This window comes from Myiozetetes cayanensis, unplaced genomic scaffold (assembly GCF_022539395.1).
Source record: "Myiozetetes cayanensis isolate MyiCay16 unplaced genomic scaffold, myiCay2020 scf12, whole genome shotgun sequence".
Lineage (NCBI taxonomy): Eukaryota > Metazoa > Chordata > Aves > Passeriformes > Tyrannidae > Myiozetetes > Myiozetetes cayanensis.
In genome coordinates this window covers 24,203,933-24,222,975 of record NW_026086826.1, presented here as the reverse complement: position 1 = coordinate 24,222,975, position 19,043 = coordinate 24,203,933, and the positions used below count along the sequence as shown (strand labels likewise).

The 19,043-nt window shown below is 40.5% G+C and overlaps 1 protein-coding gene across 4 annotated transcripts in view; it reads left to right on the top strand.

The window, feature by feature from the left end:
* MTA1 (metastasis associated 1) overlaps positions 1-19,043 on the top strand; it is a 75,957-nt gene that overhangs the window by 19,539 nt on the left and 37,375 nt on the right. For all 4 annotated transcript variants that reach the window (XM_050306622.1, XM_050306621.1, XM_050306623.1 and 1 more), the window contains exons 4-10: positions 4,893-5,019; positions 5,155-5,218; positions 10,420-10,537; positions 12,161-12,263; positions 14,298-14,397; positions 15,621-15,809; positions 16,954-17,028. In XM_050306622.1, coding sequence (XP_050162579.1) covers positions 4,893-5,019; positions 5,155-5,218; positions 10,420-10,537; positions 12,161-12,263; positions 14,298-14,397; positions 15,621-15,809; positions 16,954-17,028 — 776 coding nt within the window. The remainder of the gene's footprint in view (positions 1-4,892; positions 5,020-5,154; positions 5,219-10,419; positions 10,538-12,160; positions 12,264-14,297; positions 14,398-15,620; positions 15,810-16,953; positions 17,029-19,043) is intronic.

Sequence of the window (19,043 nt, the reverse complement as noted above, 5' to 3'; positions counted from 1 at the left end):
GCTGTAAATTAATACCTGATGTATGCAACCTGATTCTTGGATTTGATCTGTGATCTTACTATTTTTATCATATGATATAAAGCTTATCTGGGCTGTGCTATAAATCTTTCAGCTTCATAATGTCTTCCATACACTGTTAGCACTTTTTATTCATAAGCCTTTTTAATCACCTCACAAATTATTCTAGGGAATTTCTCCACCTGTTTCTGAAATGAACCTGCTTCACCAGTAGGAAACTGTTTAATGTTCTTGCCCAGAGACTTCACAGAGGTTTAAGAGAGATACTGTATGCAAAGAAGATTGTGGGCAGGACTTGATGGAAGATAAATGGGAAAGATACTTTACTCCTCAAGCTACTGTTGGGTGCTGTCACTGCGTATTTTCTCCATGTGTCTTATATAGTTTTTTATAATCAAGTTAATATTTCCAGCAGCAGGAATAGCTTCCTACCCTCTCTTCTAATGATCCACCCCCATCCATGTCTGGACACTTGTGGTTTGCCTTAGGACCGCAGTTCTCACTTCATAAAAATGTTCGTCCCGATTTGCAAAGCAATGAGTGACCAGTTGGTAGTGGTTGGAGAACTGAGTAGTTAGTGCTGGCTGATTTGGTAGATTTTTAGTTAGTTTTCAGCAGGTGGTGTTTGGGTGCCAGGCACACATGGCAGAATGGTTTGGGAACTACCAAAGCTTCTGAAAATAAATGTAGCGGTTAAATGTCATTGCTCGTTCAATCCATGAGTTGCATGATACCTGCGTGCCTAAACAGGCAAGGAGTTCATTGAGAATTTTTTTTTGCATTTTAGGTAACACCAATCTAAATAAAGTTTGATAATAGCTTCACAAATAAAGTCTGTCTATTTTATTTCTTCCATTTTATTATCTCTTTCCATTTTTTCCCAACACCACACTTGCAGACTTAAGAGGAGTCATATTCACATATCCACTAATGACAGTTTGGCTCTGTTGTTACTGGGAGGAAGACAAGTGTGGTTTTTCTCTTTGGGAGTGGTGCAGGGAGGGAAGATACAATAAGCATCCAAAATAGTGTCTGTTTTGCAGCCATGGCCACTATTACAGGTGGCAAAGATGATGACAAGGAATTTGTGGCAGGAATCCCAGTGGGAGGTCTTGATAATGTGGCAAAGTCCTTCTAAAGTGTCAAGGTATAGGGATTTCTAGTTGTTTAAACTTTCGTCATATTTTCTGTAGCTACAAACCAATATATTGGTTTTTGGTAGAGAGAAAATAAATAATGCTAAGGCTTCATACAGACCATTTGAAACTGAACCTGGAAGAAGGAAAGTGGTGTTGTATTGTTCATTTATTCAAGTACAGCATTTCTGTAACGTCTTTTTAAGGTCCTTGGATGAACTGTTAGAGCAGCAAAAGTTACAAGTTCCTTTGCTGCTGAAGGAGCTGTTATGCAGGTCACCAGCATTGGCTTTACTGTGTTTCCCAATGTTTTGGTTCCCTTTTTTTCCTTTACGTTATTTTGTTAGTGATAACCTTGCTAACTAATTTTTCTGTTACTACAGAGTGTCTCCCTAGTTGGACAGCCTGGTGTGCTCTCTGAACCTAATTTCTGTATCTTGTTTGCCTTTGTGCATTTCAGAATTCTGTCATGTAGCTACTTGTACAACACCCAGAATGCAGAGAAAGGGCTGGTGCTTTCTACCTCTGATGTTGTAGAGAGCCCAATCTGATCTATGGCAAATTGCTATTCTTTCTAGTGTCTAGCAAATATTGATGTTTAATTTCACATCTCACACATCCAATCATTTTAAATTACAATTACTGCCTCTTGGGTTTCTCCTGCCAACTCAGAGTTTACTCTTCCTAATTATTTTCCCCATATATGTTAGCTTTCACATGAGTCTTGCTGTTTGTGCCCAGTCTGTCTGTCTCTTGTTCCCAATATAAGTCATCTTCAAGCTTTGTTTAAGTGCTATTAATGATTCTGTCATCAAATATCAAATAATACTTAATCTAATATGCTCTTTGCAGCATTCCACTGGATATTTCTGCATAGCTGATATATTACTGTTTGTATTAAGGTTAAATGTTTAGCTTCAAATCTGCACAAGCACATCTATCTAACAGAGAGATTAATTTTGAAGTAAGGCTTTAGGAGCACATTGAAGTCCCACTATACTGTACCTCCTGTATTCCCATAGCACTTATTCTGCAGTACTGTCAAAATGCAGGAGAGTCTGAAAAGATTTCCTTGGATGTTTTATAAATATATATTTCATTTTTTCTTTTTTTAAGGCTACAGTTCTTCTCCTAGGCCACCATTCTTGAGGATGGAGTCTGCTTCACTCAGAGTGTGAGTGGGTGGGGGCTGTAGGAAGGTGAAATGCAGATGTGTCAGACAGACTTGACCTGGAGCTGCGACTGGGACAGACCCTGTCGTGGTTTATACTCTGATTTAATAAGCCTTTGCTGTCTGTGCAGAGGTGGTGATGTGGTGTCAGTGGGATGTGAGGTGGTATTGATTAGTTTTTTGTCAAAGCTGCTTTTGCATGACTTCAGTGAGGTAGAGGTTCCTGTCCTGGATCCAGTCCTGGATCCAGTCCTGTGTTCTCTCCTCCTCCCCTTGGTTCTGAATGCATTTGGTAGTTTCATTCTTTTCAGTGCTAAATCATGGCTGTGGAAAAGGAGAGGAGATGCTTATGTAGATTTGTTGTTTGTTACTCCTTGGAATATTCTTACCTCTGTCTCTCTGACAGTTGTGCCTCTGTGTGTGTGTGAGTTGTTTGTTACCTGTAGAAACTCCTGTCTATTTTCAAGAAAAAAATGTATTGTACTTTTTGATTTTTAAAAGGTTGTGCATAGCAGAGCTAGAGTAAGAACAACATGTGTGCTTCCCCCCTGTATTTTATTACAAAAGCTAGACACATAAATAAAACACTATTTGGAAGGCAAGCCTACCTGAAGGGATGCAGTTCCTGGGATTAGCTTGGTCGTGCTGGTGCTTTTGTTTTGTTTTGTTTGTGGATTTGACTGACATCACAGCAGTTGACACACTTTATGGAAAAATGTAATTTTTAAGAGCTCTAGGCTATCAAGTATACTGAAGATATTAAGTATTTTAGGTTGCTCCTTACAGTGTTTTCCCTGCATTACACAGTGCACTACTGTCATTCTCCAAAGCTGGTTTAAGTGCAAGCGTGAATTGCCTTTTCATTTGTGCATCCCTCAGTTTTCAGGAAAGCAAGCTTGGAACTTGCTGACTTGTTTGTGGATTGCTGCTGGTGTATTTATAGTGCAGGATAGCAGGCACAATATTAATTTTCAACTAAAACAGAATCCACTTCAGTAAATAAATTGCAGACCCGTGAAACTGTGGCACAAATGTAAATTTGGTGTTCCAGTTCCCAGGAAAATATTAAAACGTTAAGTGCCTGCTGCTGTATGCTTAACAGCTCGTGTGCTGTAACAGCTATTGTATGTTGCAGTCTGGTTTAATTATGCCACTACTTTTTTCCTTCCTTGCTGGAGCAGCCTACCTGAGGGGCAAATAAACCACAGGTCTTTTTTCAGGACAGTAAAACAGTGATAAATTGTGGGGAACCTGTAGGGCACATAATTTTCTGTCACCCCCTTTGGCATAATGTTGACCTATTTAAAAATAAATGCAATTTTAGTGTTTTATAAAATGGAGATCTCTCATTTCTGTTTGCTTTATTTTTTGGATAACTATAAGGATTATAGTTAACTAATCTTAAGGGTATGTAAATCTTAACTGCCTGTGTGTGTTTCTGACTAGCAATGTTTCTTGGCAACAACTGTTGAATTAAGCTGCAGGCAAAAGTCTGCTCTTTGAGAGTAATGCTGCTGTAAAATTAGACTTTTACAATTCACGTATGAGGCTTTACAGCTCGTTCTACTACAGTCTGGGAAACTTTTCCCGTGGTTTTGCAAAATACAGTAACTACCTTAATTTCTTAGAGAACGAAAAGTCTGATGTCTTCTTTCCCAGTCCATCATGGAGGGCCTTTGCAGCTTTTTCTTATGAGTATTTTGCCTTTTACCGCTTTATTTTCATAACTGGCAGGATACTCGCTAATGAACACAAAACACACTAACAATTTATTTCTTACAGGAAAGATGCCTGGAGATGTTTTGGATCAGTTGTGTATCAGTGTGGATGTGATTTCGTGTATTTACTTGGGCATACGTTTAAGAACTGGTTGGATGGAAACTGGATACCTTGAAACCAGACATGGTGGATCCTGAGTGTTGAAATGCTGGAGCGTTGCAGTTGAACGTGTGTGGTGCTGTGGTAGGGTAGGGTGGCAAGACTGGCCTTAGGCACTTGGTTACATTCCAGTTAATCTTGTGGCTGTGATCTGTTGGCTGTGGCTGGAGTGAGGAGAGTAAAATACATTCACTAAATAAAATACCCTTTTCAATGGGCATTTCCTGCAGATGCTGTTGAGGTCAGGATGGGACAGTGTGATATCCTGAAAGAGGAGAAAGGTTTTAGAGAACTGATGCCTGGCAAAGAGGAAAGACTTCACTGTTATTGCCTCACTCAAAGTGTGTCAGCTTCTGCCTGATGAATCTAATGGTGCACTGATGGTCTCCAAAAGCAGCTCTATCCCTTCAGAACTTCTCTGTTGGTAGCAGATCTATGACTTTCAGCTTGGTGAGACTGTGTGAACCTGGGGTGAATTGATCCCAGTGGTGAATGAATAAATGCATTCTTCAGAGGCATCATTTCAATTACGTAATTGTTCAGTTGGCTGAAATGTGAGGATTCAGATGAAGGTAGATTTAATCTGATTGTTCGTTATTTAGCAAAGGTTTTAGAGCAGCTCATCCCGATTGGCTGAGAATCAATTCTTGCCCTGTTCTTGATGATCAATTTTGTCTCTTTATAACTAGGAGAAATGGAAGAAGAAATGGAAAATCCAGAAATGGTTGATTTACCAGAGAAGCAGAAGCATCAGCTACGACATCGTGAGTTGTTTCTCTCACGACAGCTGGAATCCCTGCCAGCCACACACATTAGGTAATGACTGTTTCCTTCCATTTTATTCAAAAATCAAACACCCTTGTCATTACTCAAGCATTCTTCAATGTAAGATCAGTAATACCATCTTGAGCATTTACGATGTTTTTTCATAAGATGTTTCTCTTTTTTTAGAGGCAAATGCAGCGTTACTCTGTTAAATGAGACAGAATCCCTTAAATCATATCTGGAACGGGAGGTAGGAACCATTTTGTGTATTGTAAAGCTTGAACAGTTTATTCTGGCACAATTTAGGATTGGTGCCTTTTTACAGGTTTTCTTTCTTTTTTTTTTTTTTTCTTTTTTTTCCATTTCTACATGTAGTGTGCATTGACAATGGGAAGTTTTAGGTCCCACACAATTTTCATTCTGCTATAAAATTTTGTGGATCCAGGGGCCAGATCTGGTGTTTACATCCCTGTGACAGGGATGCGCAGGTGGGAGATGCAGTAACTGTAGAAGGGGGAGCCATACAGCAAGCTGTGTTTCTGTATATTTGCTTTATCCTGAAATCATACAGATTTATGTTAATATGCTTTAAGCTTGATCTTGCCTCAGATTTGAGGAGCTTAGTTCCCTGTTCTTTGAGTTCACTGTTTAAAATACTTATCCATAGTCCTTCATGTACCACCACAGACACTCAAATCCTTGAAAAACTGCTTGTCAGGTGATATCTGAGTCCTGCAGAAATTTACTCAATCTATACCTTTAAAGGTACCTCAAACCAAACACTTGAAACTGAATTGTCTTGCACAGTTAATCACCATTCAGACTATAAACATTGGGATTTAGGTTTTCTAGGTATTTTGTTATATTAAAAATTGCTATTGTATTTTTTTAAATATATTTATATACTTTTAATTTTTAATTGTGGACAGACCTTTGGCTGCTGACTGTGTCAGACAGTCTTGGAATGTGACAATCTGTGAGCTTTTCTTTGGGAGATTAGCAAAGAATTTCAGTGTATTATTATTTGAATACATCTGCAAGCAAATAATTTGCATTTGAAAGCTTTAAAAGGTTATACAAGAGAGGAAATCTTATAATTAAAAACAGTAGGGTGATGGTCATTACTGACTTTTAAGACAAGGAGAAAACAGATCATTTCTTTGCAAGGAGCATACTGTAGTCTCTCTCATAGCTGGACTTTTTTTATAAATGCTTTTTTAGCTTTCTTTAGTATTTATTTAAGCATAAGATTAATTTTAATCTGATACTTTAAGAAAATTCTAAACAAAGCACAGGGATTAAATCATCGAGTTTTTCTCTTTGGAATGTGAAACCAAAAAACTCTTGGGCCTGCTGAAGGCTGCCAAATGGCAGCGCATCAAACGAGGGACGTTGTATTCAGCAGCGCTTGTAACCACTCAGCAGCCCAGGATACACCAGTTGGAAAGCAAAAGTTGATCAAACTGAAATTGCTTTAGGTTTTCTAGTAACCAACTTTTATGTCGTGTTTGCTCTCAGTTGCTCCCAACATGATTTTATTTTCACTGATGTTACAGATAGGTATGCTGAGATGGAAGGGAGCTACCTTCAGATGTAGGCACAAAAAGAGATTTTTTTTTTTTTTCTTTTTTTTTCCCCATCCTTTTTGAACTCTCAAAATGCAAGATGAGTGATGTGGGTTATTTTTAAAACTGAGCAGGCACTTGGAAATTTCGCAGAACGAGAGAGTTCCCTGAATGTGTCCTGTCACTTAGCGTGGCATTTTGCTGTGGTGCAAACTAGCTTGGACAGATGGTAAAAGAAAGCTCAGAACACAAATGTGCTTGGGTGGAGGGTAAAGAGGTTAAGAAAAGGAGATAGTTTGTTGCCTGATAAATTCCTAACACTGGATGGTATTGTTTTGAGTGTTTCTTCTTTCCCCACGCCTCCTGTTCTTAATCCATTCTTTGCTTTGTTTCAGGATTGTTGTTTTGTTTTGTTTTGTTTTTTAACATGGCTGCTGTCAATAAAGCCTAAGCAGTTCCAGGGAATCTGTTATTTGATTTCTTAAATGTTATGACCAGTGAAAGTAGGCTTTCAACCCAAGGGTGTCTGCCTTGAAGCAGGTTAAACATGCAGACACAAATTTTTAGGGAGATAGTAAGCACAGCAAAATTACATTTGTGTTATCTCTGTTTTCTTCCTTCCACCCCTCTCTCATCTCTCTCAGGAAGATTGCCTTGTTATATTTGAAATGCAGGCTGAAGGGGACCAGCACGGACTCTTTTATTGTGCCTGGTAAAACTGGGTTTGTAGCAGGAGTGAGGAACAGGAAGAAAGAGGAAAAAAAAAAAAAAAGTAACTGGAAAACCTGAATTTTCTGTGGATACCAAATTCCCATGGAGATCAAGAGAAGGGCATAGCCAATTATGGCAAAAGCACTAGATTTCCCTATTCTGCAGGAAACTGTTTTATGTGTGCCGTCTATTTTACAGCTCTGCCTGAATATATCCAGACGCTTGCGTGAATTTGCCTGCTGAGCAGATGTCTGGCATTTCTGTTCCTTTTGGTACCCCCCTAAAAATAAAATGTTCTCTAGTTAAAATATATGAAATACATGAAAGTAAGTTTGCAAGCTGTAACGAACTAACCATTATCTCCATACTGTACTTTCACTTTGGGCCTGTCCTTCTTCTTCTAGTTCTTCTGCCGTTTCTTAGTGGCTTTGGTTCTTGGCTATAGCTTTGGGCAGCTTGAGGGCTTGGGTAGGGAAGCTCTGAGCATATGTGTCTGTCTAACAGCTGGGAGAAGTAGAAACTCATGATTCAGTTTTAATTCTTGGCAGGTCATGTTAATTTTTCCAAACATGTTGGGTATTTTCTGGAATCTGAAATTAAAAGAGGAAACCCTTCTCTTTCTTGGCTACTGCAGACTCAGCTCCAATGATCACGGAGGATTTTGAACAGCTGTTCTTCTGTTGTGAATGTCACTCTTGTAAAACCCTTGTGAAAAATTGTTCTTATCACATAGTGGTGATCAAGAGCTCACATGTGCTCTCGAGTACACACAAGGATCCTGTTTGTTTCTTATACCATGGTTTGCACTGGCACTAAACTGACATGTATTAATGTTTTCATAAATCCCACTCAGTTTGCAAGAATGAATTTCATATCTATGGGGGAAGATGGTAGTGGTATTGTATTATATCTAGAGGTTGCAGTTTCTGTTGTGTTCACACTTGGGCCCCCAAACTTTCATCCTTTCTCTGGCGAGGAGGTTCTGCTTGGGAAGAAGCTTTTAATTGTTTTGTTGAACCTGCTTGATTTGAGACAAAACTGGATAAGATATAACAGGATGACCTGAGATTAGTAGAGAAGGGTGGGGTTTATTATATATATATGAGAAAACTCATAGTGATAACCAATAAAAGAGAAGCAATAAGGCATCCAACAGTCAAATACCATGGCAGAAAACCCATCCACAATGTATGACTTTCCCTGGCCAAGAAAGACTGTGTAAAGAAATTGCCTGTAGAATAGGTCTTCCTTGGGGCCCAGTGTGTTATACTGCAGTGTTTGGGTTGCGTATTTACTGGGCAATGTGCCTCAAAAGCATTTATGCTGCACGGCATCTTAGTCCTGCAGTTAGGTGTTTTGGAGCTGAAACAAATAAACCACTGTATTTATAACCTGGAAGCCTGTGAGACAAAAGCTTTTCTTACATTTTATTAATGCAATAATGCATTTTCACAGTATTGTAATATCTTCAGCTTTGTGTATGTCAGGGAGCAAGAGACACAGATTTCTTTACATAGCTGTAATATAAATGAGTTTTCATGTACTCTGAAGCTTCCTTCTATCATGAGGTTGATGTAATTTGACCCTGGTGCCTGTGGGAGTAGGAATGAATTTTGTCAAAAGTATCATTTATTTAGGATGCAACCAAACCCCCCACCCAAAACCCAAATACAGACAACCCTTCCTGTTGAAGTTCAGTTCCTTTCCAGAATATTTGGTATGTTACTGTGGAAATTCACAGCAATTCTTTTTTTTTTTTTGGGGGGGGAGAGGCTTTGTATGACAGATTGGGAGACTCTCTTTTCCTTTGCCACCTCTTCATAAAGCTGAAGAGGGCTTGAAACTGATACTGGTTTTGTCCTGATTTTTGTTGCATGCTGTTGACACATACAAATATAGGGAAAGGGAAAATGAGGTGAGCATGAAATGAGATGTATTTAAAGAGAGTGCCTGCTAGTGACACAGAAATATGGGGAAAGGGAAAATGAGCTAGTAACCCAAAGTGTGAAAAATGGCACATCACACATCCTGTTTCTGTTCAGAAACATTTCTCTTTCTTGATGATGATGGTGCTGTGGACAGAGGTTACAAAAGGTCTGTTATGCCACGTCCTACCAGAGCTCTGATCCTGCCTAATATCCCACATTTTACTTTGGTGGAGCATACCTGGTCTCTGATGTGTCACTCGATAGCTACAGCCAAGTACTTATCCATGCAGAAAAGTTTAATTACTTATACTGTGGAGTTTTAAGTAGTTAAAATATTGGGCTGTTTTCTTTCACTGCCCTGGCAGAACATTCTCATTCTGCTATGCCTTCTTGCTTTAATTTTACACACTCAGGTAAAATAAGCTAAGCAGCTATTTTAGCCTTTTTCTCATCTACTTAAACAAAAGCAACAAATTAATGTATCGCCACCTGCAGCTAATTACTGCTGCTGCCAAATCTGCTGCCCCTCTCCCGATCATGGAACAGAAGGAAACACCGTGATTTAAGCTTAGATGGTGTCAGGCAAGAAGTTGATTATCAGTGCATCTCTGTGACAAGGAAAGCTGAGCACATCCTGGTCTATATTAGCAGGAATGTAGCCAGCAGATGGAGGAAAGGGATTCATCCCCTCACTTCATCACTTGTGAGACTACTTCGGGAGTGTTGTGTCCAACTTTGGGCCTTCCAGCATGAGAGAGACATTGACAGACTGGAGCAAGCACAGCAGAGGCTGCAGAGGTAGCCTGGGGCTTCATTTCTCTGTGGGGTTGCATTAGTCATGACATTATACTTCAGTTTGTACCAATATTTCTGTGCAGATAAGTCACTGGCGTCTAGTACTGCTGTTTTGGGATATGGGAAAATGCAGTTTTGTATTCTGAAACAGGTGATAGGACTAAAAATTGTCTCCTGGCCTTTTTTGTTCACTTTAGTTTTGAGACACTGTATGTTAAGGGAAGGGCTGCAGTTGAGGAGAGCTGTTACATTTCCAATGTAGAAGAAAATGGCAGCGTTTAAATGGGGCTTTAAAACTGGTGGTTCATTTGCTGTTCATTCACGCAATTTTAAAATCTATATATAGGTAATAAAACCAAACTTAAAATGTAAAAGCTTGGTAGTTTGTATGTAAAGCTGAAAATGAAAGCTAAAAACACTGTTTACCTTTTTGCTTTTGTTTTATTTTTTAGGATTTCTTCTTTTATTCACTAGTATATGATCCTCAACAAAAGACCCTGCTTGCTGATAAAGGAGAGATTCGAGTTGGAAACCGATACCAGGCAGATATAACAGACTTACTAAAAGAGGGTAATTTCTGTAATTTATTTAAATTGTCAAGAGTCCACGTTGAATGTGGCCCCTTGTATGTGTGCAGCCTGCCAAGGTGTGGGAGGTGGAGGTTCCCACTGCCAGGCCATGTGTACAAGGATGGCTGGGTTTGTTTAGGCTGTTGCCCACTGAAGGCAATTAGTTCTGTTTCAAACTGGTCTTTAAATGGGCATTTGTCCAAATCATAAATGTTGTTGAAATAAATTGAATTAATGGGCTCTCTCAGAGTTTGCACTCTTTTTATTAGGAGATTTCAGAATTTCCATGGGAAGCACAAATTTCCATCATGTCTGTAAAAACCTTTTGTGTTTTTAATCAAGACTCACTTCTCTGTGAGAGCCCCTCCCAAATTACTGCCAATTAAATGCTGTCTGCCCTCATCAATCTGCCCATTATTGCCGGGTGCCTTTTCCCTGGAGCCCTCTCCCATTCCCAGTGTTGGCTGCCAGCCTAGACTTCTCACCTGCAGAACAGGCAGAGGGAAGAATTTGCTGGCTGGAGTGTGTGGTGAGACCTCAGCCTGCCCCCACTGTGCCATCCATGGGGCACAGTACCACAAGGACCCTGGCCCAAGGGAGAGGGAGCAGTGGCAGTAACCAGTGGTAGTTACCAAATAGTAACTGACTTTAGATTTGTCTCTGCACAGACAAATCCAAAGGATCACCACCCTACAGATCCAAAAGTGGGTGGAGAAACAGAGGGATGGGGAGTGTTGGCACCTAACTGTTCTTTCCTGAGCCCCTTGCAATGCGTGGGGAAAGGTCTGTTGACCTCTCCTGAGAGACCGAGGGCTGTGACCCATGTTGGAAAGGCCCTATCCAGACTGAATAGGCCAAGATGTGAAAGCAATGAGATGCCTCTGCTGTGCTTAGGAGCTTTGCTGATATTGTTAGTCTCATGCTAGAACAGGCAAACAAATGGATCAGGGCTCTTGTTTAATTTGTCTGTGAAACTGGTATTTATTCAACAGCTGGGCAAGCCTCCTAAGTGAGGGTGAACTAATTTGAAAGGAATCCTCTTCCCTCAGTCGGCCAATATGGGGCTTCAGAGAAGGATAATCTCCAGATGTTTTAAAGGGAACAGAAAGAAGAGAAAAAAAGTTTCTCCTGTGTTTTTCCAGGGTGTTTTGGTTTGTATAGAGTTGGGAAAATAAAAACAAGAGTGTCTAATGCCATGACTTACCCCTTAGAAAGCAGCTGACACGGGTTGAACCAGTTACTTTTTGCCTGCTCAGAGCAGCTGGGAGTGTGTCTGTTTTCCTGAAACTGCTGCAAGTTAAAGGAGGAAGAGAGACAAGCCGAGGAAAGAAACTGTTAAGAAATTGTCTAGTTTGAAGAAGGATGTACTGTTTGCCATGACATGTCCTTTGAAACCAGTTTTTGAAAATCTGATTGCCTGATTCAGACGAGCTGTGTTGCTGTGTCTGTCAAGATGAAATTGTCATGTACAAATAAGTGAATACAATTTTCACAGGGGCCTGTCAGACAGATTAACTGAGATGGGCTAAGAGTGACATTATGGTGAGATAAACAAATAATCTAGAAAGTACTTTGATTTTGAAAGAACCCTGCTAAGCATTTCTGATTTGTTTTTTTCAACCAGGTGAGGATGATGGAAGAGATCAGTCAAAACTTGAAACAAAAGTTTGGGAAGCCTTTAACCCACTAGTAGACAAGCAGATAGACCAGTTCCTGGTGGTAGCACGGTAAGAAGCTTTTACCTCTCTTCTGGAGAAGTAAATGTTAGTAACTCCTCCAGGCACTTTAAGTTCTTTTTGCTTTATTAATATGAATGCGAGTTTTGGTTGCTTGATTCACTCGCTCCATTTTGAAAGATGGACATTTTACATACCTGCCTGGGAATTGCATGGCTTTAGGAACAGCTTCTCAGATTTACAACTTAATCAGTTTCATTAAGGAAGAGAAAATGGCATGTAAAAGCGATCCTGAAATTGGTGAGGTTTTTTCAAATGCTTTGGCCAGCAGGCAGAAGACTTAGTGAGCTAAAGTCTTGGCAGTTGTTTGCTCTGTTCGTTTTCTGCCTTTTTCAAATCCAATGACATTTTAACATCCATTAACAGTTTGCTAAGAATTCTAGTAAATGCTTTTGATGGAGCAAGGATGCTTACTAAGGCGTAGATTCGAAAAGGTAGGCCCAGTAAAATACAACTCTGCAAATCTGTACTGATGGTGTTTTTATTTAAGCCTAAGTTAATCTTCGTGGATCAACTTTTCCTTTTTAAAAGGTTCTTGAACTAATTCATTGTACGCGTTTATATAAACTGAAGACTATATTAAATTTTAGGCCATCATCGCAATTGGTGACTGAATAATTTGGAGAAAAAAATAAAAAAGTAATACACTTCACATTCTGTGTGGTTTAGGTGCCTGCTTCAGCCAAGGGCTTTATCCCTGGTTAACAGAGTTAAGCCTTTTTGGATGAACCCTGGATCTGTCAGCCTTCTGGTTCTTTCTTTTTCCCCCCTCTTGTGTTTTCTTGTGGGTTGGTTTGGAGTGGCTGTAGAGCTCCTTTGTGATGGGGGTTTCCAGCTTATGTAGGCTTCTGGTAGCAAACCTGGTTTTAGTGGTTCTTTCTGTCTGTTCAGTGCTGCCCACTGGGTTTGCCGGTACAGCCGCTGTAATGAGAAGCACTGAAAAAATTGCTTCTGTCTGGAATCAGCAAAGCATTCCAGTTTATAATTAGTTCACACACACACACAAAAGTATCAGTTCAGCTAAAGCTGGGGATGGGGAGTTGTGAAGCAGGGGTGGGGATAGTGACTGGGAGGCTGAGGAGAGGGCGAAGTGTGAATAGCCACAGACACTTGGATGGGGGAGGCTGGTTTGGATTCTGGCCAGAATTAGATGTTTGATGACAACTAGTGCTTAAACATTTACCTTTCCTACTCCTGCACTGCTTGGCACTAGTGTGTTCCTCTGTGGGCTCAGCTAGTTTAGGGAAGTGATCTGAGTGGTGGGGGGAAAATCCTGACCCACCTTTTTTTGTTGTTGCAGTTGCTCAGAGGAGTTCAGCTCCAGTTCCCTTGTGCAGAAGGACAAGTGTTTCACCCACGTGATGTAGCAAGCAGGCAGGGGAGTAGGAATTTTGAGAACCAATGTTTATGTTAAAGGTTCTCCAACTAATTTCTTTAGGAATAAGATGAAGAGCATGGGGATTGTAGCCTCAGATGCAGAAATAACTGGTATTATGAAGTATTCAAGAATAGCTGTGTTCCTATGCAGGCTTTATAATAAATATTACATAATAAGTTGTAAAATAAATATTGCTTTTAATGTCACTGAAACCTTTAGAAAAATGTTTGCATTACTGCATTTTCCCTGTATGGTCTTGGCATCTGTCTCTATACCTTCGGGCAATGCAGCACTGCTCGTGATTGGGGAAGAGACTATTGCCATTCATAAAGCTTGCTTGTGCTCAGTTCCTTTTATAGCTTAAGTCTATTGAGAGATAAGAGAGCAGGTCAAAACTCCCTGTTGGTCATCCTTCAGTCTTTGTTTCCTCTCCTATGCCTAAGCTTCTTTGGTCGTATGAACTAAGTGAAGTGTTGATAATAACAAACCACATCTGAAGAGGACGGTCTCTGGCTCAGAATGAGCACCAAATCATATCCTCCTGTAACTGAGAAATGGAGTCTGCTCATCTCAGAAAGTGTTGGTGGGCTGTTTATATTTGTGCTGGGCTTGCATGCAAAGTTAATGCTGTGTCTAATTCCTTTCAGGTCTGTTGGTACGTTTGCCCGAGCGCTGGATTGCAGTAGTTCTGTCAGACAGCCAAGTTTGCACATGAGTGCTGCAGCGGCCTCCAGGGACATCACGCTGGTGAGATTTTTTTTTTTAAGAGGACCTTAAGTCTGTGAGAGATGCAAAATATTCACCTCAGCAACAACAACAGTTGGCAAAGAGAGAGGGGCAGATGGATTGTAATTGTGGCCTGCTGTGAAGCAGACCCTGTCTTTGTAAAGGAATCCTTTAGTTACAGATGAAGTAACTTTCTCTGGCCTTGGGCCTCCTGTGATCCATCATGGATAGTTCTATGAGATGTTTTTTGTTGTTGTGTTTTAGTTTTATTAAAATACTCTGATGACATACTTTACAGCCCGTGTCTTACATGGGCTTGGTAGCTGCCTTGAGAAGAATGCAAATGATTGCCTGCCTGTCTGTAATGTCACAGTGCCAGAGTGCCACTCCTCATCATTTCCCCGACACCAGACTGTCACTGGCATCCTTGGGCAAGATTGTCTAGGGGAAAAGCTTGTGGTCAGATAAGAAATGTCAGTGGATCCAGTTGTTCTCTTTGAGTTCCGTTTTAGAATACCTGAGGAGTGGTGTTATTGTTAACATTTCAAAATCATAAATGTTGCTGAGTAGATCAAGGAAAGGGAAAACTTGAACTTTTATGCATTTACTAATTCCAGTTCCTCCCTCGGCAGAGTGTTCTCAGCCCTTGCAAATCACAAGTTGCAAACAGCCATAGCTCAGCTTTCTGAGGAGTAATTGCTCCTGAGAGTGATTCTTTTTCCCTACTCAGCTGTGATGTGCAACTTAAATCTTTTTTGGGGTTTCTGGCCTTTGGGGGGAACCGTATGTGTGTAGTGCTGCTCTTATTTTTTCATATATGCAACTTTTGTGGATCGTTTGATGAAGAAGGTGCATGGCCCAGTCTATGAGAAAACGTGCCCTTGGACCTCTATCTTCGTACCCCTTATGTGGAATGGTAGTTAAGAGGGCTGCTCAGTCTTTGGGGGAGTGGGTCTATCCCTGACTAACAGCAGTGCTGCAATGGTGGTGCTGAGTAGGAATTATTGATGCACAAGGGCTTGTGTTTCACACACCCTGCTATTGCTAGTGAATGTTAGACTTGTACACTGACGATTGAAGTGAGTCTGAGGTTGGAACAGTTTTTACTGACTTTGTTTTGGGTGTAGAATACTGCACCCTCAAATCTTGGTCCAGCATTGCTGTTTCACTGTTAAGCATTTCCTCCCCCGCCAGATGCTTGTCCTTACATTTCTCTTTCTCCTTTCTCCTTTTCAACCATGTAGTTCCATGCTATGGACACTTTGCACAAAAATGTCTATGACATTTCCAAGGCAATCTCTGCGCTTGTGCCACAAGGTGGGCCAGTCCTGTGCAGAGATGAGATGGAGGAGTGGTCTGCTTCAGAGGCAAACCTCTTCGAGGAAGCACTAGAAAAATATGGAAAAGATTTCACTGACATTCAGCAAGATTTTGTAAGTATATAAAGCAAGGGCCCCCGTGGTGACCGGTTCTGATCAGTGACAGAGCTGGTTTGCAGCTTGTCTAAACTGTGTTGTTTTTCCTCGTGTTGAAGAAGAGGGCTTTGAACTAGAGCATGTGTCTTGCTGTAAAGTGGGGAAAGGCAGACCTCATACTGATGACAGCCTGTTGTACAGTCAGAATTTCAAATCACAGATGATTGCTTTTCCTTTAGAGACGTTAATTTAGAATCATCTGCTCCACTACAGCTGAGGGAGGATTTAGGAAAGTGTTGTGACAGCCGAGCTGCTCTAGATTAATTTGTGTTTGAAGGAGAGTAAGTACTGGGCCTTCTGAAACACGAAAATGTAGTCACTCTTACAGTGTGATTTCAGAAAGGGCCTTTGAAAGTTTTCAAAAGGAATCCTGAACATCCAAGGGAAGTGTCCTGTAGTTTGGCCAAAGCTCCATGCTAGGTGCTCAGCCTGTGGATTGAATGGAGCACGGTAAGGAGAGCCAAGTTTCACTGTGTCACTGATTGAGTCCTCTGGAACACAACAAGTAGTTTCAGTGTTGCTTGTCCAATGCTCTAATCTTTTAGACAGAGGGACTTGAGAACAGCACAACACTCTGTGGTCCTGCTGAAATCCTCATGCTTCTCATGCAGAGAACAGAGCTGGTGGAGCACAAATCTGTTAGCAGTTTGTTTTGGTTTTGTGTTTTGGTGTTTTTTGGTTTTTTTGTTGTTTTTAATAGGCCAGCTCCACTGAAGCCAAGCAAATCAGAACTGGGATACTGTAGTTGTGGCTCTTGCTTCAGTCTCTCCTCAAACAGAGAGAATCTGAGCCTGTGGGCTCCCTTCCACATTGTGCCTCTCTTGAATGGTTTACAGTGGAGCCAGTGCAGTATGAAGATTTACCTGTAACCAGTTCCACTTCTACACTGAAAACTATTTTTTTGAAAGGGCATTTAATTTAACATGTGTCCCATGTGCATCTAATGTCCTTGGGAGATTCAGACACTGACTTGTCTTTTTGTTGTGAGGAGGGTTAGTAGTTGCAAGATTCTGCTACAAACTGTCGGTCAGAGGAATCCTGTGAATTTTTGAGTCTGTGCCAGCTCCTTTCAATGACTGCTGCTTTTCCTTTGTGTCCCCAGCTCCCATGGAAGTCCTTAACAAGCATAATAGAGTATTACTATATGTGGAAAACTACAGACAGATACGTTCAGCAGGTAAGAGAGTCAGAATCACCTCTTTCATTCTCACCCAAGTTGTTTTTCTTGCCTGTGAAACTGAGCCTTGTTGCTTTATTCTCCCTCTTGGGGTTCAGCCTTTCCATTAGGTGCATTCTGTTATGACTGGAACGATCTCTTGTCACCAAACTCATCAGCTACTCTGTAGATACAAACAGGTAGCAGTGGCAGGAGTACATCCTTTTCATGTTTGCTGCTACCTTGTTTGTTTGGAGCTTTCCAGTGTCTGTTTTGGAATTCAGCAGAGGAAGGCAAGGCAGTTACTTTCTGCCTGTAGAGTTCAAGGGCAGCGTTAACTTCATTGACTTTTTTTTTTGGGGGGTGTCAGCTGCTGTACAAGAGGCACCCACGCTGATTCCCCACTGCTGCCTGCCAGTGACTTTGGTGGCAGATGCACGAGGCTCCCCCATGTAAGCTCTGCAAGTGAAGTGTGTGTCTGGGAAGTGTTGATGGCTCAAATTCCCAGACTCGTTATACTTGAGAATCAACTCTGACTGCTGTTTACAATCGTTTTTATCTCTGCACGTTTAAATACGAAGGCTGGTTGGTCCCTGAAATAAAGCAAGTACAATGCAAGCAACATGCAAAATGTTGCAGAGTGTCAGTTGTTGAAAACTACTTACAATATTTAATAGGAAAATCAAGTAAAGGAAGGGAGAAATTTAGAATGGAGTTTTCATTATGATTATCAGTCTTAAGCTGAGGCATCTATTTGAAGTGTTAGAAAAAGTGGAGTTAATGAAAATACCTTGCCTTAACATGCTTCCTTGGAAATTGAGCCTGGGGTAAAGACTAGGTGCCTGAGGCATTCACCAACGTTTGCCATGTGCTGATATTTAAGCACCTTGATCTGTAATGTGATTTTTACAATTTTCTTTCTAGTCAGGACACTATTTAAATTATAGAGGGGTCCTCCGGACAAACAAGAAACATAACTGATACCAAAAAAAGATTTTACTTTTAATAAAAATATTAATGGCATCCTCATTCCAATATTCTCTCAAGTTCATTCTTTGATTGAAACTTTTCCTTCTGGCAAGGAAATGGGTGGTAGGAAAGTGGGATGGTGATGGAAACTGGTGTGATGGGGAAAAATGGTTCTGGAGAACTGAAGGCATGGTCTTTCCTTCCCCATTGCTTTTTCCACTTTCATAAAGTTTGTTATTACATAGGGAAAACTGCAGAAGGGATATTTGTGCAAAATACTTTGATTATTTGTTCTTGCAGCAATTAAAAAGAGCCAGCAAACTTACATTTTCTTGTACTGTTTTGCTCTGTTCCTGTGCACTGGGATTTTTAACATGGTTATATGGTACCTTACATGTGCTGCCCAGGAGTCTACCAGGGAGTGGGATTTGGGGAAAACTTCCAGTTGGAGACTCTGCACTTAGGAGACAGTATGAGTGAGTGTAAGCTGAACTGGCTGAAGTTGCAGTGAAGAGATGTCACATCAGTTAAATCTGAACTGAGCTGAAGACCTCATCTCAAATTCCTGGCTTGTACAAGCAAATAGTATCATGAAACATTTATAAAAACTTGAGAGGGCTATCAATCTGTAACCACAAAGAAAGCATAGGAAGTTGAAGTTGAAATAATAGTGTATTACATTTATATTCTACTTGATGAGTGCAAAGTCTTTGGCAGAGCACATCTGTTGCCACTTATTCCATCTGTTTCTTCATAGTGTTTGATCTATGCAGAATCTTTCCTTGGTCTATTACCAAGGAATGGTTTGGGGGCTAATGGTATTTGTGTACATAAGATATTGAAAATATGTAAAGTAAGGATATGAAAAGTGTGTATCCCAGGTTGTTACACTTCCACTTCCCTCTTTCCAAGAAGATGATTAAATTATATTTCAAGTCTGTATGTTACTGTCTTTAATAAAAGTATTGATAACTTGCTTATTCTTGTAGAATCTTTGTCTGAATGAACACTAAAAGTCCATTTAAACTGACTGTTTCTGTGAGTTACAAAACACAGGAGTAAAAATT